Source organism: Molothrus ater, chromosome 5 (genome assembly GCF_012460135.2).
Source record: "Molothrus ater isolate BHLD 08-10-18 breed brown headed cowbird chromosome 5, BPBGC_Mater_1.1, whole genome shotgun sequence".
Taxonomy (NCBI): Eukaryota; Metazoa; Chordata; class Aves; order Passeriformes; family Icteridae; genus Molothrus; species Molothrus ater.
The window spans coordinates 47,323,493-47,350,168 of NC_050482.2; the positions used below are offsets into that span (position 1 = coordinate 47,323,493).

The window sequence follows — 26,676 nt, forward strand, 5'->3', positions numbered from 1 at the left end:
TGTTTACCTAGACCAAACGTGAATGGACTGGAATTAATTATCTGATACCAAGGCTATCCCCACGATGCTCTGGGCTCTTCCTTGTGAAACTTAAATGAACATTTGCATCACATAGTCTATGCAATGGTTAAGCTTTTATAAGGTTTTATTAAATTGCTCTCAAATTCCTTCACTGAAATTTTTAGTTTCTTTAGTATCTTTCTGCAATCTTATATAGCAAACCAAATTAAAATACAGTTGGAACATCTTACAAATCTGGTGGTATTCTGTATAAATAATTTGAATAATACCATTAGTAATTTACTTTTCTTAAACTCACACCTGCTTAGACACCAAAAGTATTTTTTAAAGAATAAGTTACTCTTTATTTCTCTAAAATGCATAGTACAAGATCAGTCTAGACTTTGGAAAACACGTAAGAAATTCGCATTTCTCCATACACACATTTTGGAAGTCATTGATGCTGACGCTCAGGACGTTTGTGTGGAAGTGGAAGCCAACTGCAGCTTCTACTGCTGTAGACACGCAGTGGCAGCAAACTGCGTCTGCAGGTCACAGAAATGCTTCGAGTCTGTATGTGTGTCTGGGTATATATATAAATATATATATATAGTATATATTTTAGATACGTATATATAATATATATATAAAATATAGATGTCAGATACAATATATCTGATACCAACAGGAAAGCGGATTGCCGTGAGGCTGACCCTTGTGCGCCTTTCCCTTTGCCTCAGTGACGTGCCCGTCGTTCCCGTGGCACGGCTCAGGGAAGGGGAGGCTCCATGGCTCTGGGGCGCTCCCCCGGGGCCGTGTCCCGGCTGGGCCCGGCTGGGCTGAGCTGAGCTCGGCCCGGCTCGGCAGCCTGGCGGGAGCGGGGGCCGCAGGCACCACCCGCCTGGGCTGCAGCAATTTCCAGCCAATCCTGCCCGGGAAGAAGCCTCCCTCGCTCGCTCCTCCTCCTCCTCCTCCTCCTCCTCCTCCTCCTCCTCCCCTCCCTCCGCCATCCCTCCCCTCCATTCCCTGCGCTGCCTTCCCTGCCCCCGCCGCGCCCCCGAGTCCTTTTCCTTTCCTTAATCCGCAGCCAGTGACGATGGATCCGCCAGAGGACACCGCGATGAGTGACGAGCATCTCGCCCTGCCTGCTGGTAAAACCAGCCCGTGTTTTGAATGCTTCTAGGGCTCCTTTTGTCAACCTGTACTCTGCGGTTTTTGACTGCCGTTTATTTATACCGTGGCTGCTGCCCGGCCTAAGGGGGGAAAAAAACCCAACAAACAAACAGAAACAAACAAATAAAACCCTAAACAACCCACCACAAAACCAAAACAACCCAAGGAGCAGGTGGGATGTTCCAGCTTGCTGTGTTAGAAAATATTATTTTGGCTCTGCAGGCTTCAAAGCTGAGAGCAATGGACCATCCTACATGATAAAATACTTCTATCAGGAGCTCCTGATCATTGCATCCTTCCCCTTGCTCATTCTGTCCTAGAACACTCAATGCATGGCTGCAGGTACAGAAACAACCCTGCCGTGGTAACAGGGCTGATGCAAACAAACCTTTTTTCCTCTCCAGGAGGCACCTCTGCGTATCACATCTTGGAGAGGTTGATTGTTTCAGGCCTCTGCACTCTGCATGCAAATGATCCCTCTTTTCTCTTTTCAAATAGAAAGCAAGTCCTCTTCCTGTAGAAGCTACAGGTTTTTCCTGTCATGGGATTCCTCTACTGCCTTCACAAGTATTTTCTGAGGGACTCATGGGAATACCAGCACAAACCAGGGTGCTAGCAGCCTGGAAGCCCAAGGAAAAGCAGTAGTTAAGCACTCAAATAGGAGCTTTTTGGAGGGTGAGTTTTTTGTTTGTTGGTTTGGTTTTGTGTTTTGGCCAGGGTTGGGGAGGGAGCAGGAAAGGGTAGAATCAGTTTTTTGTTTGGGACTGGTATTTTTTGGGGGAGGGGATTTGTTTTTGGTTTTGGTTTTTTACCTTATGGAAAAATAAAACTTGATCCTAAGGACATGCATGTAATTAAATGGATCAGTTTATGAGCTATTTACCACCAGTGTTAAGGCTTGTGCAAGCAGCTGTGTAATGCAGAATTGATTTCTGTAAGGAGAGAGATGGTACCAATTTCTTCTTTCCACACATCATCTTTCTCTCTTCTCTCTGATTTGAAAAAAGCCTATAGAGTAAGGATCTATTTACTTTTAAGAAAAAAAACCCTCCTATGAAATTTAGACAGCATTTCTGATATCAGTAACCCTTTGGTTGTAACTAAGTTTATTATTAGATTAGACTTCACTAAGTTTGATAGATTTAACCATTGACCTCCTAGGTAGTAAACATAAGCAAGAACATCTTCAGTCAGTGGTGATTGTTCTGAAGGTGTCCTAGTATGCTTAGTAGAAAAGCCATTTTAAGCATTGAATCAGCTTTATCACTTTTCTCAGAAATTTCTTTACCTCTTACAATAGTTTATTTATTTAGAGGCCAGAAATGTGTGCATTGTGCTGGGTGAAACTATTTCACACAATGCTACAATGGTACAAAGATAAAAAATTCTGTTTTATTCTCTTTTCCTTTTCTGCTGATTCTAGACATTCAGGTAACTTTCATTGTAGTGCTTCTGAGCATTGAACACATTTGTTTAATTTATTTGTGGTTCTCAAATATGGGAGGATTTTTTTTTATTAGGATCAAACTGGAAGGTGCAGTAAAGGTGGAAAATGGTGGTGAGACAGCTCTGAAGAGTGAGTTAGGAATCAGGCACAAGGGGAGGACAGGCCGTGAAATTGGAAACTATAGTTGGAAAAAAGTAAATAAATGAAAATTCTGAAGTCTATTGTTATTTAATGACACCCAAAACACCTGGAGAGCCCAAGATATTAATGCTATACAGGTCATGGCAAGTTCCCTGTTGCACATCAGGAAAACAAAGGTTTATTTTGTTCTTCACTAAAAGGATGGTTGGATTTGCCATTTGATCACCCAAACCATTATGATCCAGAAGTCCAAGTCCCTGTCTATAGGCAGTGAAGCTCCCATTAGTTTCTAATCCCCATGTGTGTGTAGACTGCTGATTGCCAAAGGACCTTGTAGCCACAAGGAGTTCATACAGAATAGAATGAGCAGTGGATAGTGTTAATAAGATCAATATTTAATTACTATACCGACATAGAAAAATGAACAAGAGTGAAAAATGTTATTGCCTTGTAATATGTAAAACCCACATGTATTATTTAAATGTAAATTTTAATGCTCTGTCAGAGATGGACTCCACTGTGGGTGGACAGGAGCTGCCATGATCCATGCTGGTGTCCAGCTTCCAGCTGGAGGAGTGCAGCTCTGGGTGTATCAGCTCTGGCCTTGGGCACACACCTGCAGGTAACCGGGGTAGCCTGAGGCACAGCCAGGAGGAAATCCTCTGTGCCCCCAGCAGACAGACAGACAGACAGACCCACAGGGGCACTCAGTCCCTTCTCAGGGCGGCTGTCTGTCTCTGCCTGAGATGCGTGGGATGGTTCTGAGGCAGCCCGTGCTCCGAAGAATGAGTCTGGACTCTTCACTTTTCAGTCTTCAGGTTGTTTATTATTTCTTATCTACAAAATTTTCTTTCTGCCCAGCCGAGATCTGAACAGCAAGGCAGCCAAAGGCACTCTGACTGCCCCTGAGGTGGTGTCATCTTTATATACTACAAACTACATATATCATATTTACTTTTAATTCCCAATTCCCATCACCTGTGTTAGACAGTGCACTTTTACTCTAAACCAATCCCCAAGTGCCAACATCACAGCAGAAAATGGATGACAAGAAGAAGAAAGAAGAAGGACGAGACACGCCCTGATTCCTCCATCTTGTCTCCATAGCCCCTATACCAAAAACCCCAAAATCTATATTTTCACCCTGTAAATACATCATTCCTGCACCATTCAAACTCGTGTGGCTCTCATGTCCTCATACACAGGTGGCAAATCTCTAGAAAGATCAAAGTCAATCCGCCAGGCGCTCCTGGCAACATTCCAGGACTTCCGAGCCCCCCAAGAGGGTTCTCGGCAACTCTGGACATCCGGAGGGATGTGTCCCTGACCCAGGCTCATCAGATTAGCCCAGGTGAATGAGAAGGAAAATTAGGATGGAGCTGACCAAGCTTCAGAGAGTCTGGCAGTAATTCAGGCACACTGAGGTGTAAAAGGTGTGATTCTCCTTTATTGTGTGGGGTTAACCACAGGGGCTGTGCAGGGATTGCCAGCTTGGAGTCTCCATGGCAGTAGGGTGCACAAAGCCTTAATTTTGCTTGTACTGCAGCTTTCAAAATTATTTTCTTTTCTTCTCAGTGGAATTAGACAAGTTTTGTAATATCTAGTCGTGTTGATCATCACTCTCAGCAAAAAAATCCATCTCTATTTTTAGCTGGGCTTGTACATTTCATATGATAGTGCTTTGGGATGCTCATCTCCCTAGGAAGATGATGCAAAAAAAGATTATTCCTTTCCCTCAGAAATGTTTCATCTAAATAAAGTATTACTATTGTAAGCTTTTGCTTTAGGGGATGAACCAAATCTGTATCTCTGATTTTCAGTATTTCCATCAGGATACTTTTAGCTGATTTAAAAAACATACCACAGAGACTTTCTAAGTTAATATTAATTCTCCTAAGGACGTGAAACTACATGTGCTGGCTGATCCACTCAGAGATCAGTAACTCCTTCAGCTCAGCTAACAGCTTTCCTGAAAAGAAAAGCAGATCATTAAAGAGAAAACAAATTTGAAAATCACATTGTTTCAACAGCCTCCTCAAGGGGATGGTTGTCTTTTGGGATGGACAGGAGTGTTGGGAGGAATGTCAGGATGAGAGATTGAAAGCAGATGCAGAGGGGAAGAGAAGTGCTGAATTGCTGACACTCCTAGAGTGAGCAAAGAAGTGGAGTCACTCTCTCAGTAATTCCTGCCATCCCCAACCTGTCCTGCACTGCAGCGTGCCCTGCCTGCCTGCCCACACCACGGGACACAACTCAGGCTCTTCCACCTCGCGCTGCCTGATCAGGAAAAGATTTTGCCTGTGCTCTTCTCCTATTGTCCTGATTAACAAGAAAAGATATAGATAGATAGATAGATAGATAGATAGATAGATAGATAGATAGATAGATAGATAGATAGATAGATAGATGATAGATAGATAGATAGATAGATAGATAGATAGATAGATAGATAGATAGATAGATAGATAGATAGAAATTCGTAGTGCATATACTCACCTGTTGGTTTTGACTAAAAAAATAATCCATGTTGATGGACCACCAGGAGTGAAGGATGAACACTGGCCATTAAACATGAGACTGGCCATAAAGTAAAAGATGTCATATAGGAAATGAAGTGATATTTCAGAATTCAGTGAATTCAGATTGCTTAGAACTCCTTTTTTCTTTTTCATAACATTAAAATAAACAGGTTATTTGCTCCTCCTTTCAGTTTAATTTGGCTATCTTCGGAAGTGTCCTAATACTTCAATACTTCAATACTTCACAGACTTACTTTATACCCACAGATGCTGGCATGAAGTTTAGAAAAGTAACACACAAATAAAGTATGTTAAAATAAAAACAAGAAAATTAAGCTACATGGTGTGGAAAAGATAAATTTGGGTAAGCATTGCATGGACAACCTTGAAATATAGAATATTTCCTCAAATAACCCAAGCACACTCTAATGCATGAATCTATTCTATGTACTTTTATATTGCTGTCACATCCACAAGGATTATATGTAAAATTTGCCATAATAAAAAATTACTCAATAATCTGTGGAGTTTATTCATTTGAAACTAAGGTATTGCTTAGGAACAAATTACACTGATAGCTGTTGTAGTTCTTCAGAGTTTTTCTTAAGAATGCTTAGAAAGTAATGGTCCCTGGATAACGATAAAAAGTTGATTATTTAAGGTGGTCTAGTACAGAGAAGATCAAGAAAATATTACTTCAAAGTAAGCAAAGGCTTATTAATATTAATATAAATATTAACTGCACAATAAGCACCACACAAAGAGATCTAGTGAACTAAAAAGCATCAAGAAATGGATTCTAAAAGAGATTGCAACTTTAAACAAAATGCCAATTAACACTGGGCAACGGAGGTGAACTGGGCATTTTGCAAGGCAGAATAACTATGCTCATTAAACCACATAAATAAAATTAAATTTTTATTTGAATAATTTGCAAGAATATCAGCACCTATACATTTGAAATGAAATTAAAGAAAAGCTACAGAGAAGATGTACCAAATAAAACCTGATTAAAAACCAAATGTGCCACATGAAAAGGGAAAAGTAATTCTTACAGGAGTCCTGAAGAGACCAAAATAGGTCATCTGAATATAGATAAATAGAGAGAAAGGCACACTCACCACTGCCAAGGAAAAGGTATGTGATATCAAATACTGAGAGCAGGAATAGCCAGGGAAGAGTATGTTTTATAGTTATGGAGAAGTTTTACTGAGTTCTATCTATGTTGTAACCCATAAATGCAGTGACAGCAGGGGAAAGTGCGTATAAATAATTGGGTTTTTTTCCTTGAGTAAGTGTAATGATAAATACTGTGCAAAGACAGTGATTCTAAATGTGTTGGTTTTGGCTGGGTTGGAGTTAATTTTCTTCGCAGTGGTTTGTATGGGGCTATGTTTAGCATTTGTGCTGAGCACCAGGTTGATAATATAGTGATGATTCTGTTGTTGCTGAGCAGGGCTCACACAGAGCCAAGGCCTTTTGTGCTTTTCGTGCTGCCGCAACGGGTGAGGGAGTTGGGGATGCCTGGGAGATTGTAACAAGATACAGCCAGGACAGGTAATGCCAGCTGCCCAAAGGGATGTTCCAGACCTTATCATTTGATGCTCAGAATGTAAAGCTGGGGGAGGAAGAAGGAAGGGCAAGGCATTTGAAGTGATGGCATTTATCTTCTCAAATAAGCATTTCAGTGATCAGTGCTCTCCCAGAGATGGCTGAACACCTCCCTGCCCATGGGAAGGGTCAATTAATTCTTTGGTTTGGTTTGGTTTTCTTGTGTGTGAGTGCAGCTTTTGCTTTCCCTATTAAACTGTCAACCCATGAGTTTTCTTGCTTTTACTCTTTTGATTCTCTCCCCAGTCCCGCTGGTGGAGGAATGAGCGAGCACCTGCATGGCTCTTGCTTGCTTCCACGACAACTGGAAGAGTTTCATCTGTCCTACAAGCATCATCAATGTTGATATTCAAGGATAAATATGTATTTCCTATATCTGTAGAACAAATAATTTTACATTAATAGGTATAAACAGATGTAAACACTGTCTGGCTATCTGTAAATGAAAATACATATCAGGGTGGTGGCCAAACATAACCTGTATTAAATAACATACATACAAAAGGTCTACAGAGAGAGAAAAGTCCCCATTGTCATCTCTCCTGAGAAAGAGAATTTTTGAGAAAAGGTGGTGAAAAAGGACAAACAAAACCAACAAAATAGTGATGGCTCAAATGCAAAAATGTGCAAAATTACCAAGTAAACCTTTTCACATTCAAGAAGCATTGTTTAGTAATAGGCACCCATTGGAAATAGGGAGAAGAGGGGGAGGATTAAACAAGTTGAGAAATAGCTGACCAGTGAAAAACCCACAAACCTGTGCACTGCACACAGGTATAATTCCCACAGGATAACTCCTGCCAAGAAAGATGGTATATAGACACTGAATGGGATAGCAATTATTTGAGAATCCTTCCAGAACAAAGTAAAAATACCTCAAATATATATGCATAGTAAATTTAAATAATATTTTAGAAAAAGTAAAAGTAGGTGTGTACATGCAAAGCTTGAAGCCTTTTAAGAGTCACTTCAGCAGAATGGACTCGTGCATCCAACAGACAAACCAGCAAAGAATAACACCTCCAGACCGCTTTTTGTGTTCAAAAAGTAATAAATTGTGATGAAGGAAATTAAAAAAGTAATGCTTTATTATGTTTCAATTAAGAATAGGACCATGACAATTATCCAACACTTAAGACATCTTTAAAAGCACAGACATAATGCAGATTTTTTTCATGGGTACCTCAGTAAGAGACAAAAATCAGTTCCTTCATTAGCTCGTCAGTCCCATAAACACAACAAAGCCACGCGATTATTAAGTCAGAGCTGTGGGACACGCAAGGCTTCCTTACAAGGCACCAAAAACAAAAGTCTCACTCAAAGGGGGAAAAAAAGAAAAATTGCAGCAAATTACCCAGTCTTCGGCAGAAAAGGGTTCATTTACCGTAGAAACGGTACCGCAGCGCCCACTCTCTCCCCTGCCTGGCCGGGCCCTTTTTCGGGCACGGCTCGCTGGCGGCGGCGCTGCGCGGGCGGGACGCGGCTCTGCCGCCATTGGCCGGGCTGTGATGCAGCCCCGCGGCCGGCGGGGCCCCGCTCCGTACCGGCACCGAGAGCCCTCGGGGGGGCCGGACGGGCGGGCGGAGCGCGGCGGCCCCGGGGAGAGCCCGGCCAGGATCCGCTCCGGGCCCCGCCGGGTTCGGGCTCCGGGGGCGGGGCCGGGCCCGAGCCGGGAGCGATGGCGGCAAAGGCCCGGCCCGCGGGGGGAGGGGCGCGCACGGAGCCCGGCCCGGCTCGGCCCCTCTGCAGTCCTCAACCAGGTCGGACCGCCGCCCATATAGAGCCGCGCGGGGCCTTCCCCAGCTCATTGCTCTCGCTGTTGTGAGCTTGTGACCATGTCTGGCCGGGGCAAGGGCGGCAAGGGGCTCGGCAAGGGCGGCGCCAAGCGCCACCGCAAGGTGCTGCGCGACAACATCCAGGGCATCACCAAGCCGGCCATCCGCCGCCTGGCTCGGCGCGGCGGCGTCAAGCGCATCTCGGGGCTCATCTACGAGGAGACGCGCGGCGTGCTCAAGGTGTTCCTGGAGAACGTCATCCGCGACGCCGTCACCTACACGGAGCACGCCAAGAGGAAGACGGTCACGGCCATGGACGTGGTCTACGCCCTCAAGCGCCAGGGTCGCACTCTGTACGGCTTCGGCGGCTAAACTCGCTTCCTGTAATAGTCTAGCGCTTCTACAACACAAAGGCTCTTTTCAGAGCCACCCACAAATCTCAGGAAAAGAGCTTTAAATCGCTTCTTCAATAGTGTTACGTTAGTTTTGGGGTTGGAGGGAACGGGGGAATGGGGTTTTGTTTTCTCGGCTTCCCCACTTCCCACAATTGCTTAGCTTACTTTTCTGTTGTCTGGGGTGCAAAGTCTCATAGTCGAGTAGGCGGGAATATCCTGATTTTTACTCGGGGAACGAAACGAGCGCCCAATGGGTCTAGTGCTTGACTGAGGGCACTCACTACTGATAGGAAAATATCTTCTGCAACTTGCATCCTTTTATTTCCCCCATTCTCTTACACGCCGACCACCACCCGCTCAACCCGCTCCCTCTTTCCAAAGGACAAGGGAAGCGACACACAGCCAAAAAAAAACAAAGTCGGGGGAAGGTCGGGGCCGGCCGCTGTTCCCATAGCCGCTGGCGCGGCACCGCTTTTATCGCCACAGCCTGCAAGGGCAAGGGAGGGAGCTCCTGAAATGGCGGCGCTCCTCTCTCTGCCATTCGGTGGGCGGGACGGAGCGGGAAGAAGAAACAGCCAAGAGCACCCCTTAGCGCCCTCCGGACTGCGCACCAAAGACGGGGCTGCGAGCCCCGTGCTCTAAAGCCCCCCCGCCCCGCTCCTGAGGCTGCCCCTTCTCTGGGCACCGCTCTCGCCTACACCCAGCACAGCACAGCCCCTCACAGCCCTCTCAGCCCCGCCGGCTTTAGACGGTCAACCCCACCATGACCGAAACACACGGGGCACAAGGGGAGGGCAGGGATGGACACTACGGAATGCTCCCACTCCCCCAGTTACCCCTTAATTGCCACTACACCCTGAGCAATAAAAAGCGCTTGGCACGGGCTGCCCCTGCCTGCACCGTAACACAGAGACAACAGCTCTCTCCAGTGGCCTTGTGGTGGCTCTTAAAAGAGCCTTTCGGTTTGAGAGAGAAGGGCAGGGAGCTCAGGCGCGCTCTCCGCGGATGCGGCGGGCCAGCTGGATGTCCTTGGGCATGATGGTGACGCGCTTGGCGTGGATGGCGCACAGGTTGGTGTCCTCGAAGAGCCCCACCAGGTAGGCCTCGCTGGCCTCCTGCAGCGCCATGACGGCCGAGCTCTGGAAGCGCAGGTCGGTCTTGAAGTCCTGCGCGATCTCGCGCACCAGCCGCTGGAAGGGCAGCTTGCGGATCAGCAGCTCCGTGGACTTCTGGTAGCGCCGGATCTCGCGCAGCGCCACCGTGCCGGGCCGGTAGCGGTGCGGCTTCTTGACGCCGCCCGTGGCCGGCGCGCTCTTGCGGGCAGCCTTGGTGGCCAGCTGCTTGCGGGGCGCCTTGCCGCCCGTCGACTTCCGCGCCGTCTGCTTCGTGCGCGCCATCGCTACAGACTCGACACTGTGCAGCAAAAGCGGCAGACAATCCAACAATGCATGAAAGAGCGCTCCCAGCTCGTATTTATATACGAGCGCTGCCTGTTGATTGGGCGATGGAAACAGCCGCGCTCAGGGGGAAGGTTTGAAAATCCCGCGTTAACCCCTTCCTGTGCTGAGCCTTGCTCTCAAATACCAAACCCAAAACTGCCTTTTTCCGTAGTCTTCCCTTTCTTCCGAGACGGCATGGTGCTTTTTAACCACTTCCTTTAATTAATTAAATTATTCTGCCACCTCAAGTGGGTAAAGATAAAATACCTCTTTCCCAACAATTGCCAAAGCCTTGTCTGTGATCAGGTTTCCTTACTCATATTTTATTCTCTATTTAAACTGATTGCTTACATTTTGTCATCCCATATTCCTTTGCAAGTAGTAACAAAGGTATCAGGTGCTTTGCATGTATTCTGAATCTAATACTCTCCTGGTGGATTTTTTTTCGTTCTGATTATTTTTTATTTATTTGTTTGTTTGCTTGGGTTTTTTAATTTTTGTTTTGGGAGGTTTTTTCTGTTTCGTTTACTTGCTTATAAGTTTGTTTTGTTTGGTCTGTGGTTTGGGGGGATTGTAGTTCTCTTCAGGTAAAGCTTTACAAATACCTACATTTTATAAAACGCAAAGCCGTAAGTACTATTCGGAAAAAAATTTCGGGAAAAAAATATTAGAAATAGACATAAAGCAAGTATAACATCGATAGATGTTAATGCTTTTCTAGCAAATAGGAAACAATAGAAGATTTGTTAGGAACTTCTGAGGCTCGGAGCGGCTTCAGTTGTAACCCAATTAAATTCCCCGCTATTTGACCAATCAAGGCGGGGAGGCGGGGCCGCCGTGCTCTATAAAATAGGCAGGAGAGCCATTTGTGACCGTTTCAGGTTGATCTCTGAGCGTTGCTGCGATGGCGCGTACGAAGCAGACGGCGCGGAAGTCGACGGGCGGCAAGGCGCCCCGCAAGCAGCTGGCCACCAAGGCTGCCCGCAAGAGCGCGCCGGCCACGGGCGGCGTCAAGAAGCCGCACCGCTACCGGCCCGGCACGGTGGCGCTGCGCGAGATCCGGCGCTACCAGAAGTCCACGGAGCTGCTGATCCGCAAGCTGCCCTTCCAGCGGCTGGTGCGCGAGATCGCGCAGGACTTCAAGACCGACCTGCGCTTCCAGAGCTCGGCCGTCATGGCGCTGCAGGAGGCCAGCGAGGCCTACCTGGTGGGGCTCTTCGAGGACACCAACCTGTGCGCCATCCACGCCAAGCGCGTCACCATCATGCCCAAGGACATCCAGCTGGCCCGCCGCATTCGTGGAGAGCGCGCCTGAGCTCCCTGCCCTTCTCCCTCAAACCGAAAGGCTCTTTTAAGAGCCACCACAAGGCCACTGGAGAGAGCTGTTGTCTCTGTGTTACGGTGCAGGCAGGGGCAGCCCGTGCCGAGCGCTTTTTATTGCTCAGGGTGTAGTGGCAATTAAGGGGTAACTGGGGGAGCGGGAGCATTCCGTAGTGTCCATCCCTGCCCTCCCCTTGTGCCCCGTGTGTTTCGGTCATGGTGGGGTTGACCGTCTAAAGCCGGCGGGGCTGAGAGGGTTGTGAGGGGCTGTTCTGTGCTGGGTGTAGGCGAGAGCGGTGCCCAGAGAAGGGGCAGCCTCAGGAGCGGGGCGGGGGGGCTTTAGAGCACGGGGCTCGCAGCCCCGTCTTTGGTGCGCAGTCCGGAGGGCGCTAAGGGGTGCTCTTGGCTGTTTCTTCTTCCCGCTCCGTCCCGCCCACCGAATGGCAGAGAGAGGAGCGCCGCCATTTCAGGAGCTCCCTCCCTTGCCCTTGCAGGCTGTGGCGATAAAAGCGGTGCCGCGCCAGCGGCTATGGGAACAGCGGCCGGCCCCGACCTTCCCCCGACTTTGTTTTTTCTCGGCTGTGTGTCGCTTCCCTTGTCCTTTGGAAAGAGGGAGCGGGTTGAGCGGGTGGTGGTCGGCGTGTAAGAGAATGGGGGAAATAAAAGGATGCAAGTTGCAGAGGGTTATTTTCTTACAGCAGTGAGCACCCTCAGCCAAGTACTAAGACCCATTGGGCGCTCGTTTCGTTCCCCGAGTAACGATCAGGATATTCCCGCCTACTCGAATTTGAGACTTTGCACCCCAGACAACAGAAAAGTAAGCTAAGCAATTGTGGGAAGTGGGGAAGCCGAGAAAAAATCCCATTCCCCCATTCCCTCCAACCCCAAAACTAACGTAACGCTATTGAAGAAGCGATTTAAAGCTCTTTTTCTGAGATTTGTGGGTGGCTCTGAAAAGAGCCTTTGTGTTGTAGAAGCGCTAGGCTATTACAGGAAGCGAGTTTAGCCGCCGAAGCCGTACAGAGTGCGACCCTGGCGCTTGAGGGCGTAGACAACGTCCATGGCCGTGACCGTCTTCCTCTTGGCGTGCTCCGTGTAGGTGACGGCGTCACGGATGACGTTCTCCAGGAAGACCTTGAGCACGCCGCGCGTCTCCTCGTAGATGAGCCCCGAGATGCGCTTGACGCCGCCGCGCCGAGCCAGGCGGCGGATGGCCGGCTTGGTGATGCCCTGGATGTTGTCGCGCAGCACCTTGCGGTGGCGCTTGGCACCGCCCTTGCCGAGCCCCTTGCCGCCCTTGCCCCGGCCAGACATGGTCACAAGCTGACAACAGCGAGAGCAATGAGCTGGGGAAGGCCCCGCGCGGCTCTATATCGGCGGCGGTCCGACCTGGTTGAGGACTGCAGAGAGGGAGGCGTGGTCTGCTGCCCAGTCCCCGCCCCACGCCTCTCTTCTCCCCCCTCCCCGCGCGGCTCCGCTCGTGCCCGCCGCACGACGCGGCCGCAGCGCTTTGGGGGCCGCGTCCCTCGGCTGCGCGCGGCTCCGCCTCTCCTGAGCGGGCCCGGCCTCGTCCCGTGCTTTCAGCAGCCCGGGAATCACGGAATACTCTGAGAGGGGAAGGGACCCACAAAGATCATCCAGCCCGACTCTTAAGCCGGTGGCTCATACAGGGATTGAACGTACAATATTCCCCTTTTTAGCACGGAGTTCTAACGAGCCGAGTCAATGTCGGGCCGCACTTCATTGTCTCTGCCCACCGGCAGCCCCCGCGTCCCTCTGCTGCTCTCCCGTCCCGCCGCGCTGCCCCGCCGCGCTGCCCCCTGAGCTGCTGGCAGTTCCACGGCACCTCTGCCTCTCCCTCAGCAGCAGGAGCGGGGCCTGCCACCCCCGGCCCGCATTTCGGGCTGCGGCGCCCCTTCCCCGTCCCTCCCCGCGGGTCTGCGGCAAAATCCGACCAATGCGGGGCCTCGCCCGGCGCTCCCGCCTCCCCCCGCCGCTCCTCCGCCTCCCGCTCGCGGGGAGCCCACGGAGCCGCCTTCCCGGGCCGCGCTGTCTTTGTTCGGCTCGGCCATGGCGGCTTCCCGGTTGTTTTGTCTCCCCGGACACTCCCACAGCCGCTGGGCGCGGAGCCACCGCCAGTCGGTGCGAGGGGAGCCGGGAGCGAGCCCCTGGCCGGCCTCGGGAGGAAGGGTCAGCGAGGGACTGCAGCGGGAGCGTTTAGAGTAGGGACTCCCCGGAGGCAGCCCGGAGGGGCTGTTTGAGGGAGGGACCGTCCTTCCTGCCCGGCCCAGCCCCCGCAGCGCTGGCCGCAGGCTCCGCGCTCGCCCCCGGCAGCCGCTGGCCTCGGGAAGGAGCATTCTCTGCCGTACACCGAGACCCCGCAAGCGAAAGAGAGCATTACGGACACCACAAACAACTGTCTGTATGACATCTGAAGGATGAACACTAGCCAAGCAATTTTAATTTCAATGTGGAATCCGGATTTTTTTTCCCATGTGTTTCACGCTTTTGCAGAAAACAGGTCATACATGCTGCTGACTGTATGTTGGACTGTATTTGTGAAGTGAATGAATAAATACCGAGAGAGTTATGAGACTGTATTTCTAAATTAAATCTTAAGATTTAAAATATTACAGTCACGAGACTGTATTTCTAAATTAAGTCTGTAAAGATTTTAAATATTACTCGCACAGAACTGATATGCCCAAGGTGCTTGCCAATTCTTACATCTTTAGTATTTTATGTCCTTTAAACATGCCTACTGCTATAAAAATTTTCATATCCTTAAAAATGGTGCAGTTATTTATTTACGTTTATTCCTTAACATAATGTAGAGAACCTCAGCAACGTCTCCAAAATATTTCTGGGAATCAAATATTCCCTAAATTCAGGGGGAAATGCAATTGAGATAGTCATGCATTCAGTTACAGGTGACAATAAGGTACAAAGCTTTTTATAAGTATCACCATGAGTTCCTTTTTCTTTCAAATTTAAAGAATTGCTACTGATATATACAGTATAAGGAGGAAAATATATCTTTAATTGGGATTAGGTTTGCTTTTTTGGCTCAACAGAATGAAGTTAGACCCTTTATAGACTAACTGGGAGATTTGTCAGTAGTGGCCCTGCCAGGCTGGTGCCCAACATTCCCGTTTGGCTCCACAAAGTCTGCGTTGTTCTTTATATCTGAAAATCTGTGCCTAGCTATGTTTCCTGAGGCAATTAGAAACAGCTTTCTGACTACTTAAGAAACCTGAAAGAAATTATGCAAAATCTTTTGGTATGTCAAAATAATAATTTATTCCTAAGGCTTCCTAAATGCAGAGTAAGGATCCCAGCATAACTTTTCCTTCCAGCAATATAACCATTGCAAGACTTGGAAAATCCCCTTTCATTTCTGCCAGAGATGGGTGGTGGAGAGGCTGAGACCAGCAGTCTAAAGTAAATAAAACAGCTGCAAACCCCTTTTCTCAGTAAGTGTAGCACATTAGATACAATTTAACACCATGCCCTCTGGAAGGCTGCCTTGCCTATGCGTTGCTGCAAGTGTGCACAGACTCGTTTCACAGGTGTGTCTGTTAGGGATATATTCAGTTCTTTTATGGATCAGAGCATTTTCTTAGGCAAAAATAATTTTAAAAGAGAAAAAAGACATTTTTGCTGCTCGATAAAATTTCTAAAAAAGTTATTTCTACTGTTTATTTGAGATAATTTTTTTTAAAATCAAAGTTTAGTGTCCAATCCGCATGTTATAGATACAATATTTTCCTCATGAATTTGGGCACATGGCACCAGGGGTTAAATGAGAAGGGAAACCTTTGCAAAATTCAGCCTGGTTAAAAAAAAAATTAAAAATCTTTAGCTTTTCAAGTGTGCATTAATTAGGACAGGTGCCCTAGCTCCTCATTAAAATATAATGAGGAAATTGCATTTGTTTATTACAATAAGGCAACATCTCACCATGACTGCACAAGAGGGTACATAGTTATTAAAAAAAGTCATTGCATCAGTGGATTATAACCAACTTCAAAGCTGCTAATAATTTTCTTGAGAGCTTTAGTGGCAATTTAATTCCATATCTGTATCTGCTGCAACTGCCATAATAGGTGCAATAATATGCACCCTAAAGTAATGTAAGAGCTGCTTAATAGGTACCTTTTTCCTAGTATTGCAAGCAATATAGATGAAAAGGGCTAGAAAAGCTCTTTGAATATTTCACCATGCAGTTTTAAGTCTTTTGATCCAGACTGACATCACTGAGTTATCCCCAAACATAACTGTGATCCATAGCATTTAAGTAACCTTGGTTGGGCTTCAGAATTTTATTTTTTTACCAGGCTCTTTAGAATGTGAAGGTGCATTGCAACCCAATGATGCAGCTAAGGTACCATGTGATACGGATGTCCTCTTTCCTACTGCTTATTGCATATGCAAATGAGATAAATTCATTTATTTAAACTTGCTTAGCTGCATTCCTTCATCCACTGGAATTTGCCTGAAAGCTGTCTTTAACACTAGGAGATTTTTCAGCCCTCCTACCATTTAACCCATCTAATTTACTGGATTTTTACACTGGAGACCTCATCACTGGTGGAGCCGCTGCTGGCAAAGACAAACCCAGGGAGTGTTCAGGGGTGGATCTGAGCATCACAGAGGATAAAACTCCAGGTACTGAGCTGAGAAGACAAATGAGTGTAAATAAGTGTTTGGAATGAAATTCTGAAGCAAATAATGAATTCCTGGTCAGACAACAGGAAGAATTTGGAGGGATACACTGGGCTTAGCTCCACACTGAGAGGATGGGGCCCTCTCTTGTGCTGCCAGCTCTGACCTCCACATACAGGAGTTTGTCCACAGAGAAAGCCAATTCATATCTCTACCCTACAGCCTTTTTTTTCCCTGTAATCCCAGTGCTTTGACTTAGAGATACACACTTGAGGCCCAAAAGCCCAGCCTAACGAGGGCTGCAACAAAAGCAGCCCGAACTGAAGGTGGAGGCAGGTGATTCTCCTGTTCTACTCAGCTCTCCTGAGCCCCCACCTGGAGTGCTGCATGCAGCTCTGTGATCCTCTGGCAGAAGAAAAGATAGGAATTTGTCAGAGCATGTCCAGAGAGGGCCACAGAAATTATCAGAGGGCTAAGTCATGTCTCCCATGAAGAAAAGCTGAGAGCTGTGGTTGTCTGGCCAGGGGAAAATCAGGTTCTGAGGAAACCCTATACCAGTCTTTCAATACAGAAAGGCTTCTTTTCAGGCCTGTAGGGACAGGAAGAATGACAATGATTTTAAACTGAAAGAGGCCACATTTAGAGTGCACATAAGTAAGGATTTTTTGCAAGGAGGCTTGTGGAACACTGAACAAGGCTGTCCAGGGAAAATGGGGATGCCCTGTCCCTAGAGGATGCCATCCCCAGAGTCAGGCAGGATGGGGCTTTGAATAGCCTGGGCTGGTGAAAGGTGACCCTGCCCACGAGCAGGGGTTTGGATGAGATAACCTTTAATGGTCCCTTCCAACCCAAACCATTCTGGAATTGGAATTTTCTGACAAACGTGTGCAGAAGTCTCCTCTGGAAACTAAGTGTAGAAGGCTCATGCGTGTTAAAATGAAATTTAATTACCATTGCAGTTTTTAAAGAAGAGAAGTGTAAGGGCCAGGAGATATTTAGCTGTAGCAAATGATCAATAAAACAGCATACTAAAACCACTTGAACCCTAAACGTGTCCACTTAAAAACAAAATCTTTAGACACAGATACCATCTGTGGATACCAGATTAGTCTGGTGCTCCAGCAGCTCTCTTTATGTTTCTCTCCACGAATGATCCCTGATGCCCTGCTTTGGCCATGGAACAATGCTGCCTAAAAAACCTCTCAGCTGCAGCTTGGGGACAACGAGGAGGCACAGTGGGAGAATTGCCTTGCCCCAAGCCCAGTGCACTCCTCCTCCTCCTCTCCAGGAGATGGAAGTAGCAGAGGTGCAGCAAAGATGAGAGCAATCACCTCAGTGCAGTGTGCTACAGACCATCAGATGAGGCTTCTGGGAATGTCCTGGCAAGAAGAATCAGCCATACGGTTTTCCTCATAATTTATAATAATGAATATGAAGAGATTTAAGATTGTGCTCTGGGGTGATATTTGTGCCAACAATATAGAAAACTCAATATTGCCCACTGTTAATTGATGCAACAAGAGTAGCAGCAATAAACAGTGAAAGAATTTATGAGTGGAAAGTTTGAAAATGCCCCTTAAAATGGAAGTATACTACCATTATAAGGTTCTCCTGAATGGAAATGTTACACTGTTTCTTTAGAGGGCAGGTCTGACAAGGTAGAGGTGTAGATCAAATACCATTTTTGCTAAGGCATTCCTCATTTTATATTATAGACATTTAACATATATGTTACAATATAATACATATATTTAACGTATATGTAATATATTTATATATAGGAATTACATTTAACACATAGGGAACTTAGCATCTTTTAAAGAACAAAGGCCTTCAAAGGGAATGAAGAAAGCCTTTTTTCATGGTTAGATGTAGCTATATCTGGGCTTTACAACAGTCTCCTATTTATCTTCATGCTGCACAGCATTTGCCACTCCCACCCGTGCTGTAGTCACCATGCTGCGTTCTACACCCTAGTAAGCTGTGGAACCGTGAAAGGTGAGCAGAATCCTGAAGTTCTTTACTGAATGTAACAATGAACAAATGAAACAATTACAAAATATTAACATTGATTTAGAAACGTGGGTTAGAAAGCGAACGTATCAGCCCTCTTCTGTAGAAACAAATTTTTAAAAAGACTGAAAACAAGTTTAATTGAGTACTATTGAAGACTCAGCGCCAGAGCACCTTTTTAAAGAAAGCAAAACAACTCTTTTCTGACTACGTGGGTGGCTCTGAAAAGAGCCTTTTGTTTAAAATGTTATGTCGTGCAAAGTCTGAGTGGCTTTGCTCCCCAAATTTACTTGCTCTTGGCTTTGTGACTCTCCGTCTTCTTGGGCAGCAGCACGGCCTGGATGTTGGGCAGCACGCCGCCCTGCGCGATCGTCACCTTGCCCAGCAGCTTGTTGAGCTCCTCGTCGTTGCGGATGGCGAGCTGCAGGTGGCGGGGGATGATGCGCGTCTTCTTGTTGTCGCGGGCCGCGTTGCCCGCCAGCTCCAGGATCTCGGCCGTCAGGTACTCCAGCACGGCCGCCATGTAGACGGGAGCTCCAGCGCCCACCCGCTCCGCGTAGTTACCTTTCCGGAGAAGCCGATGGACACGGCCGACAGGGAACTGCAGCCCAGCCCGCGACGAGCGCGACTTAGCCTTGGCTCGCACCTTACCCCCCTGTTTTCCGCGGCCGGACATGGTGGCTGGAAGGGCTGACGGAGCGAGGCCGGGTAAGGAGTGAACCGGAACAATCCTCCTGACGCAACCGGCACGGCCCTTTTATCCTCTCCCTGGGCGGGACGCGATCGCGGCCATTGGCTGGAACCGGGCTCTGCCGAAAGAACCAATCAGCGGACGGATCCTGTTGAGACCAATCGCCGGCAGGGACACGCTCGGCACGGTAAGGGCCAATCGCATTGCGCAGTGCTGATACCGGATATTTGCATACACGTCTGTATAAATAGCGGGCGCTGCGGCCATTTTGTATGCTGAGCTTCCTCCGAGTAGAGCAGCGCTGCCAAAATGCCCGAGCCGGCCAAGTCTGCCCCCGCGCCCAAGAAGGGCTCCAAGAAGGCGGTGACCAAGACGCAGAAGAAGGGCGACAAGAAGCGCAAGAAGAGCCGCAAGGAGAGCTACTCCATCTACGTGTACAAGGTGCTGAAGCAGGTGCACCCCGACACGGGCATCTCGTCCAAGGCCATGGGCATCATGAACTCCTTCGTCAACGACATCTTCGAGCGCATCGCGGGCGAGGCCTCGCGCCTGGCGCACTACAACAAGCGCTCCACCATCACCTCGCGGGAGATCCAGACGGCCGTGCGCCTGCTGCTGCCCGGCGAGCTGGCCAAGCACGCCGTGTCCGAGGGCACCAAGGCTGTCACCAAGTACACCAGCTCCAAGTAGGGCGCCTCGGACCGTCAATTTTAACCCAAAGGCTCTTTTAAGAGCCACCCACATACTCCATAAAAGAGCTTTAATACACTAGTGCCTCGATCTTAGTTGGTATAGAAATCTAACTAAAAAAAAGTAGATAAAATTTTAAGCAAAAGTTTAGTCAGCAACTTAATCTTGCAATAGAAATTACGAAGTTCTTGAATATTTTTTCTAATTGGAAGTAATTTAAATGTACTCTTCTTAAATGTAAACCTTTAAACAGCTTTTCAATAAATGGAAACTATTTTTTTACAGTAAAAATAAGAGACAATACTTTATAATTTGTTGTATCCAAATTAAAGTTTCACAGTTAAATTAGCAAACATGCTTCACGAAGATAGAAACAATGTTTAATAACTTCTATGAAAAGGCGGAGGGACAAATACTCGATCCTCTTTACCTTTAGTATTGATGTTTCATAATTTTCTTACGCTGAAACATTTTGCCTTGTGTATGAGACGACAAGGACTACAGGACTGGGGGAAGGGAGAGCACCCCTGAAACGGGGCATATGCTTTAGAGGGCTGAGATCTCCTTGAACGCGGGCCCCGGGAGCACGGGTGGGCTCTAGATAGGGAGGGGGGCACGGAGCGCTGCCCGCGCTTTCTCCCTTTTCCTCCCCATCCCCTCCCCCTTCTCCAGCAGCGCGGGCTTTTCCAAATTTCCCCGCGGCCCAATGAGCGGCTGCGGCTCCTCCCAGCAGCCAATCACAGGCGGCCCCGGTGTTGCGCCGAGCCGCGCGCAGCCGCTCCGCCCCCGCCCGCGGCGCTGCTGTCCGGCCCGGCCCGGCCCGGCCGAGCTGAGCTGAGCTGAGCCGAGCCGAGCCGAGCCGAGCCGAGTCCCGCCGCCGGCCCGGCAGGGAGCGGGACAGGAACGCTGCCGGCTCCAACCCGCCTCCCGCCCCGACAGGCGCCTCCTCGGGAAAGTAGGTCGGTGAAATCACGCAGAAATCGAGACCTGCCCCAGGCCGGCGCTGGCAAGCGGAAAGGTCACTGCCACGGAAGCGGAGGAACCGTGCTGACAGCAGTTCCCTGCTGCGGTCACTAAGAGGTGTGGCGGTCGCATCCGTGCTGTTAGGAATCACGCTGATTTAGAGCAACGAAAGGAACCTCCACGCCCCAGAAAGGTACCCGCCCTTAGCAGTCCCTTTAACATAAACACCGACTTGCGGTGCTCCGAAAAAAAAAAAAAAAAAAAAGAAAAAGCAACCTTTAGAAAGCGTTTTCGCCGGGAATGTAAACTTTTATTTTTCCAAGTCTTAGTGTAAAACCAGGACCGTAAGTTTAGCGTCCCATCCACTCCACAGATGAACGTCCCACACGGATAGTGGCGAATAGTTGGCTCTGCTGCAGGCACGGAGCTCAGTGACGGAGTGTATCAGCCCTTTTGGGGACAATAGTGGGTGGCTCTTAAAAGAGCCGTTGGGTTTAAAAGTATTTCCACTTCAACACTTCATTTCTTCGGCGCTGCCTTCTTCGCCTTGGCTGCTTTCGGCTTGGCCGCCTTGGGCTTGGCTGCTTTGGGCTTCACCGCTTTCGCTTTAGCCGGGCTCTTGGCTGCTGCCGCCGCTTTTTTAGGCTTGGCAGCCTTTGTCGCCTTCTTGGGGCTCTTCGCTGCTTTCTTGGCCGCGGCGGCCGCCGGCTTCTTGGCTTTCTTGGGGCTCTTTTTCACCGCCGCCGCTTTCTTGGGCTTCTTGGCGGCGCTGGCGGGCTTCTTCGCCGCCGGCTTCTTGGGCTTGGCCGCAGCTGCTCTCTTCTTCGGGGCTTTCTCCTTCACTTCCCCGGGTTTCTTGCTGAGGCGGAAGGAGCCGGAGGCGCCGGTGCCCTTGGTCTGCACCAGGGTGCCCTTGCTGACGAGGCTCTTGAGCCCCAGCTTGATGCGGCTGTTGTTCTTCTCCACATCGTAGCCGCCGGCGGCCAGCGCCTTCTTGAGCGCGGCGAGCGAGAGCCCCTTGCGCTCCTTGGAGGCGGACACGGCCTTGGTGATCAGCTCGGTGACGCTGGGCCCCGCGGGCTTGCGGGCTTTGGAGCCGCTCGCCGCCTTCTTCGGCTTCTTGGCGGCGGCCTTGGCGGCGGGGGCCGCGACGGCGGGAGCGGCGGCGGGAGCGGTCTCCGACATCGCTGCAGAGACTTCTTCCTAATCAAAAGAAAGTAATTGGGCTACAGTAACCCCGATGCCTGAATTTATAGCGAAGCGGTGATCTGTGATTGGTGCTTTGCAGAGCCCGCCTAACTGTTAGCCAGGAAGAGCTTTTCCTCCTCCGAGTCTGTGTTTCTTCGGAGTTATAAATTCATATTTTTCGTAAAACGAGTGCTGCCAAATCACCCCAGTTTCTTCGGAGAGTGAAGAGAAGACGGTGGACTTTCATTCGGGCAAGTTTCTTGCCGTTTGGACCTCAGATGGGAGAGAAAAGCTGTTTTAAACCCCGCGTAGTGAAGCCAGAAAGACCCCGGGAACGGCAAACTTTTGTTTTTCCTTCTAAATTAAAATAAAACACGTAGATAAAAAGTCTCCCCCGTAATGCAGGCTTACTCTTTGGGGGGTTTTCTTCAGATTAGGGCAGAAACCGAGCGAGCAGCTTGAGTATTTTCGTCGTAAATTGATTTCAAAGACAAGGAAGTAACACAATTTCATGGCTAAGCTTTGAATATGGATAAAGATTCGGCTCTCTTAACCATATCTTTAACTATTAAGGATACGGTATTTCAACATATTTTCTTGTTTGGGGAAAGGAAGAGACCTTCAGAGGAATATATTTACTGTTGAAAAGTATTTGGAACTTGCCAGGACTATACGTTTTGTTGTTGGGTTTTTTTTTGTGTTGTTTTGTTTTGTTTTTTGTCTGGTGCTTTATAAGTGGATAGAAAGATTTTGATATTTTTACAAATAGTCTGTTAGTAAAATGAAGCTGTTAATGCCTAGTTGATGGCTAGAAATCCCAGAAAAACGGCTAGTTTAACATTTTCTCTGTTACAATAGTGGATGCTATTCTTTATGACTTACAAACATCAGAGGCAGACTTGGAGAGGAAAAATGTCTAACAGGTATAGATACACTAATATGCATTATATGCTACTTAAACTATTGTGGAGCCAGCTGAAGCATCAGTTATCACCCAATAAATTAAATACTGTGGAAATCTGGCCTTCATGAATCAAATGCTTCAGTTTCAGTATAACTCACAAATATTTGGACACTGCCTGTTGTGGTTTTGTGAGGGTTTTTTTGTTTGTTTTGTTGTTTTTTTTTCTACATAGGTTTCATATTCCTACAATTCTTTTCTTTAAAGGAAAAGGAAAAAACTCACTATTGAGGTTTCCATCCCAAGCCTAAGAATACTGAAATAACCTTCAGACATTCCTCATAAATCAGAATCAGTTTTAATTATCATAATCCTTCTTAATTATCGAGTTTCATAAAATGACCATAGAAATTAATTAAAACTTTTAAGGATAGCAATGAATTGTTTAGGCTAATTTTTTTATTAAGTAAGAAGACAAAAACCTCAACTGGTTTCTAATTAAAAAGCAGCCAGAATTTTTTTCCCTTGGTTTAAATGAACAAGTTAAGATCAAACTTAATATTTTACCACATTGTACTTACTAAAAAATTGTCATGCAAAATGTCAGTGGGCTATTTCAATAAAGGAACATCTTTTCTAGCCTGGATAAATTGAGATTCAAGATGAAATGAGGTATGTTACAAAGGGGCCTGACATGCATTTTGATACATTGAATGCTGAAGACACAAAGTAATACTTGATAGCAAGAAGTTTTAATTTAAATGAGACAGATTAAAAGGATAATGATGCAGTAGATACATAAAAATTACAAGTCAAAACAATAAACTGTGGCGCTTCCATATTCTCTTTTATTTCTATTTTTATTCTGTTGTGCTTGCATGCAGGTGAGGTAATAAATACTCTGAAGGAGGGGAATGGTAAGTGGACATTGTCAAAAATTAAGCTTGTCAGTACAAGTTTGCACGGACTGAAAGGGATTTTGAGGTGGGCTCTGAGATCTGCTATGCCTCTCGTGAACGTGACATTGGTCCCACATCAACAACCAGACTGAGTCCACAGGAGCCATAGATTTTGAAAGTCCAGTGTGGCAAGTCGTGTGAGCAGTATGAACACGTTTGAGAGGTAAAAAAGTGTTTGGTTAGGTAGGATGAGGGCATTGTGCATATTTTCCAGTCTAGATGAACAAAGATAAAGCAGAATCTGACTGTAAGTGATACAAAGGGAGCGGGGACTGTTGTCATCTCTCCGGGCCTGTTGAATGTGATGTACATTCTTCAGAGAATAAAGGCTGCAGGACGATTAATGTGCTTTAATCCCTGCAGCTTTGACAGCTGGGTGTTAGAGCTCCCTGACTGCTTTATTACACTTGAAACTGGTCAGGAACCTGGGAGGGACAGGGAGTTGACAATAGCTGCTCCTACAAGAATGCAGCTGCAGCCCCAGGGGTGCATCCTCCTTGCACCTCCCTCACATTCTCACCTTTGAGATTCAGGCTTGCTTTTGGTAAACCTGTTCCCAGCCCACCAGGAGAGGAGAGGTTTCCTTCCCTTGCTCCGTAAACAGACTGGAGGTTAGAGATAAAGACAAGATAGAAAGTGGTGGGAGATCTCAGATCTTCCTTGATGAGCAGCGCAGGCATTAGAATTCCACGTGCACCAGGTAAGGATTGCTCTGATAAATTTATCTACTCTTTAAAATTTCTCTACTCTGTGATGAATTTTAAAGGCACAGGAACGCTTCTGGGTGGTTTAGCGGTTTCTTTGTTTGGTTCCTTCTGTTTTGTTTTTGTAAGGAAAGCATATGAAGAGGATTGTAAGGGTTGCATGTAAGGTATTTCAAGGGTAGAATGTAGGACTTCTCTCACTTTTGGTTCTGGGTGCATCCCTGTAAATCCCTCGTGTTCCCTGCTCCCTATTTGGAGTTGCACTTCTGAAGTCCTTTGCTTTTTCCTAGTAGCCTGAGACACTGGAAGTCTTGGCAGCTGGCCTCCGGCATTGTGTGTCAGCATCCTTTATTGCATCTTCTCCTTAACCATCGCACTGGCTCTTATCTGCAGAGAATTATCCCTGGCCTACTTCTGAGAAGACAAAATGTTCCTGGTCTCACCATCCATTGCTGGGGAAGGCGATTTTATTTTCTCTTTTTTCTCTCTCTCTCTTTTTTTTTTTTTTTTTTTTTTTTTTTTTGTGTGTGTGTGTGTTAATAAAGAGAGGGGATTTAGAGAGGGGATTTAGAAATGAGAGGTGGTGTGAGAAGGGGAAGCTTTTTTTTTTAGGGGTTATTCCTGCACTCTGCCCAAGCAACGGCATTTTCCACTTAATTGTGTTAAAAAAAACTTGTCAATTGATTTGAGCAATTTTCAGGTTTGCACTGCTGGATATAGCTGTTAAATGAAACACTGAACCACAATGAAAATTCTCATATTTTTGAGACTGATCTTTACAAATAGCATTGACATTGCCTTGGGTGTTTTACTGATAAGAGAAAAAACACAAAGCAAAGCAAGCATCTCAGCACATAATTTATCAAATCAGTGGTAGATTAGGGAACAGTTTTTTAACCAGACAGAGAAATTTTCTTTGTGTCGAACAAAATTACTTGAAAATAAAAAAAGTTTTGAGAGTGAGCTGGTAATAAAAATTGTTTGCAGCTTCCATGTGAAGACATGATATTTAAATGTGACTCATTTAATAAGTCACAGCAACATTTTAATTAATTAAACAGCAAACATTTTTCAGTATTCTCCCTGGTTTCCTTTCCAAGCACCCTGTACAATTGTTGTCTCTTTGTCTCTTACCGAGGAAATCAAACAGATTTTTTTCCCTCTTTAAACGTGCACCCAAAACACGACCTCACTCCCTTGCACCATCACACTCATGCCTGGATTTTCTTGCTCAGCTGTGTAGGTGCTAGTGCAGGTTACAGAGGAACCTACAAAATGACAAAGTATTTTCTAATGCAGGGATCTTCAAAACAAAAATAATTCATACATATTGTAAGAATTCCCGAGACTGTATAATAGACAAAAAACTTCTTTTCAAGAGAGAAGCTTCTCAAGGAAGAAAAACATTAGACAAATAAAGGCAAATAAGACATTCAGACTGCAGGAGGAGAGCAATCCAGATAAGCTGATTAGACAAATTTAGCTGAAAGCCTACACTCACTTAATTACAATTACTATAGTTAGGACAGTGAAGATACAGAGAAATTGACAACTTTATACTGAAGCATGATGTCTTCTTTATAAATAGTAATTTTGCAGTTGCTCAAGTAATCACCCTCAATATTATTAATAAAAACACCATAACAAGATCAAAAGACATTAGTCAGGTTTCTGCCATGCTGAAAATATATTGACAATACTGATTCAGCAACTGCCAAGTTTATACGTAGGGAAGATTAAGATTCAAGTTGTCAAAGGTTTTCCATAGTAAAGAAGCCTACATCCTTTTAGTTATATTTCACCCAAACTAATAAAAATATATGGATGGTTATTTCAGTGTTAGGACAATCACATCTCCTAAAAAAAGTATCTCATCTTTTAATCTAACACCTGATGCAGTAGGGCCTGGCCACACTCAAAGAAGGATCAGCTAGAGCAGGGGGACACTAAATCCTCTATGGGGAGCATGCTCCAAAAAATTATTTCTTGCATTTAAATAGAATTTCCTGTGTTTCAGTTTGTGGTCATTGCCTCCTTTCCTGGGCAGCAATAAGAAGACTGGACTTTTGTCCTCTGTTCCCC

The 26,676-nt window shown here is 46.8% G+C and overlaps 5 protein-coding genes across 5 annotated transcripts in view; 2 read left to right on the forward strand and 3 right to left on the reverse strand.

Moving 5' to 3' along the window:
• The window catches only part of LOC118697662 (uncharacterized), a 28,141-nt gene extending 15,007 nt beyond the window's left edge, over positions 1–13,134 (reverse strand). Inside the window, exon 1 of the mRNA XM_036400463.2 lies at positions 12,842–13,134. Coding sequence (XP_036256356.1) covers positions 12,842–13,134 — 293 coding nt within the window. The remainder of the gene's footprint in view (positions 1–12,841) is intronic.
• Positions 8,727–11,815, forward strand: LOC118697663 (histone H3-like). Its single transcript, XM_036400464.1, has 3 exons — positions 8,727–9,019; positions 10,150–10,158; positions 11,395–11,815. The coding sequence occupies exons 1-3, from the start codon at positions 8,727–8,729 to the stop codon at positions 11,813–11,815; spliced, it is 723 nt and encodes a 240-aa protein (XP_036256357.1).
• Positions 13,135–17,884: 4,750 nt separating the features above from the next.
• LOC118697647 (histone H2A.J) lies at positions 17,885–19,500 on the reverse strand. Its single transcript, XM_036400443.1, has one exon. It carries the CDS (start codon positions 19,172–19,174, stop codon positions 18,785–18,787), a length of 390 nt encoding a protein of 129 aa, XP_036256336.1. The 5' UTR covers positions 19,175–19,500; the 3' UTR covers positions 17,885–18,784.
• Positions 19,479–19,961, forward strand: LOC118697652 (histone H2B 1/2/3/4/6). The gene has a single exon (XM_036400449.2). The coding sequence runs from the start codon at positions 19,499–19,501 to the stop codon at positions 19,877–19,879; it is 381 nt and encodes a 126-aa protein (XP_036256342.1). The 5' UTR covers positions 19,479–19,498; the 3' UTR covers positions 19,880–19,961.
• Positions 19,962–21,130: 1,169 nt separating this feature from the next.
• Positions 21,131–22,041, reverse strand: LOC118697641 (histone H1.10). Its single transcript, XM_036400435.2, has one exon. It carries the CDS (start codon positions 22,025–22,027, stop codon positions 21,362–21,364), a length of 666 nt encoding a protein of 221 aa, XP_036256328.1. The 5' UTR covers positions 22,028–22,041; the 3' UTR covers positions 21,131–21,361.
• Between the last annotated feature and the right edge of the window lie 4,635 nt (positions 22,042–26,676).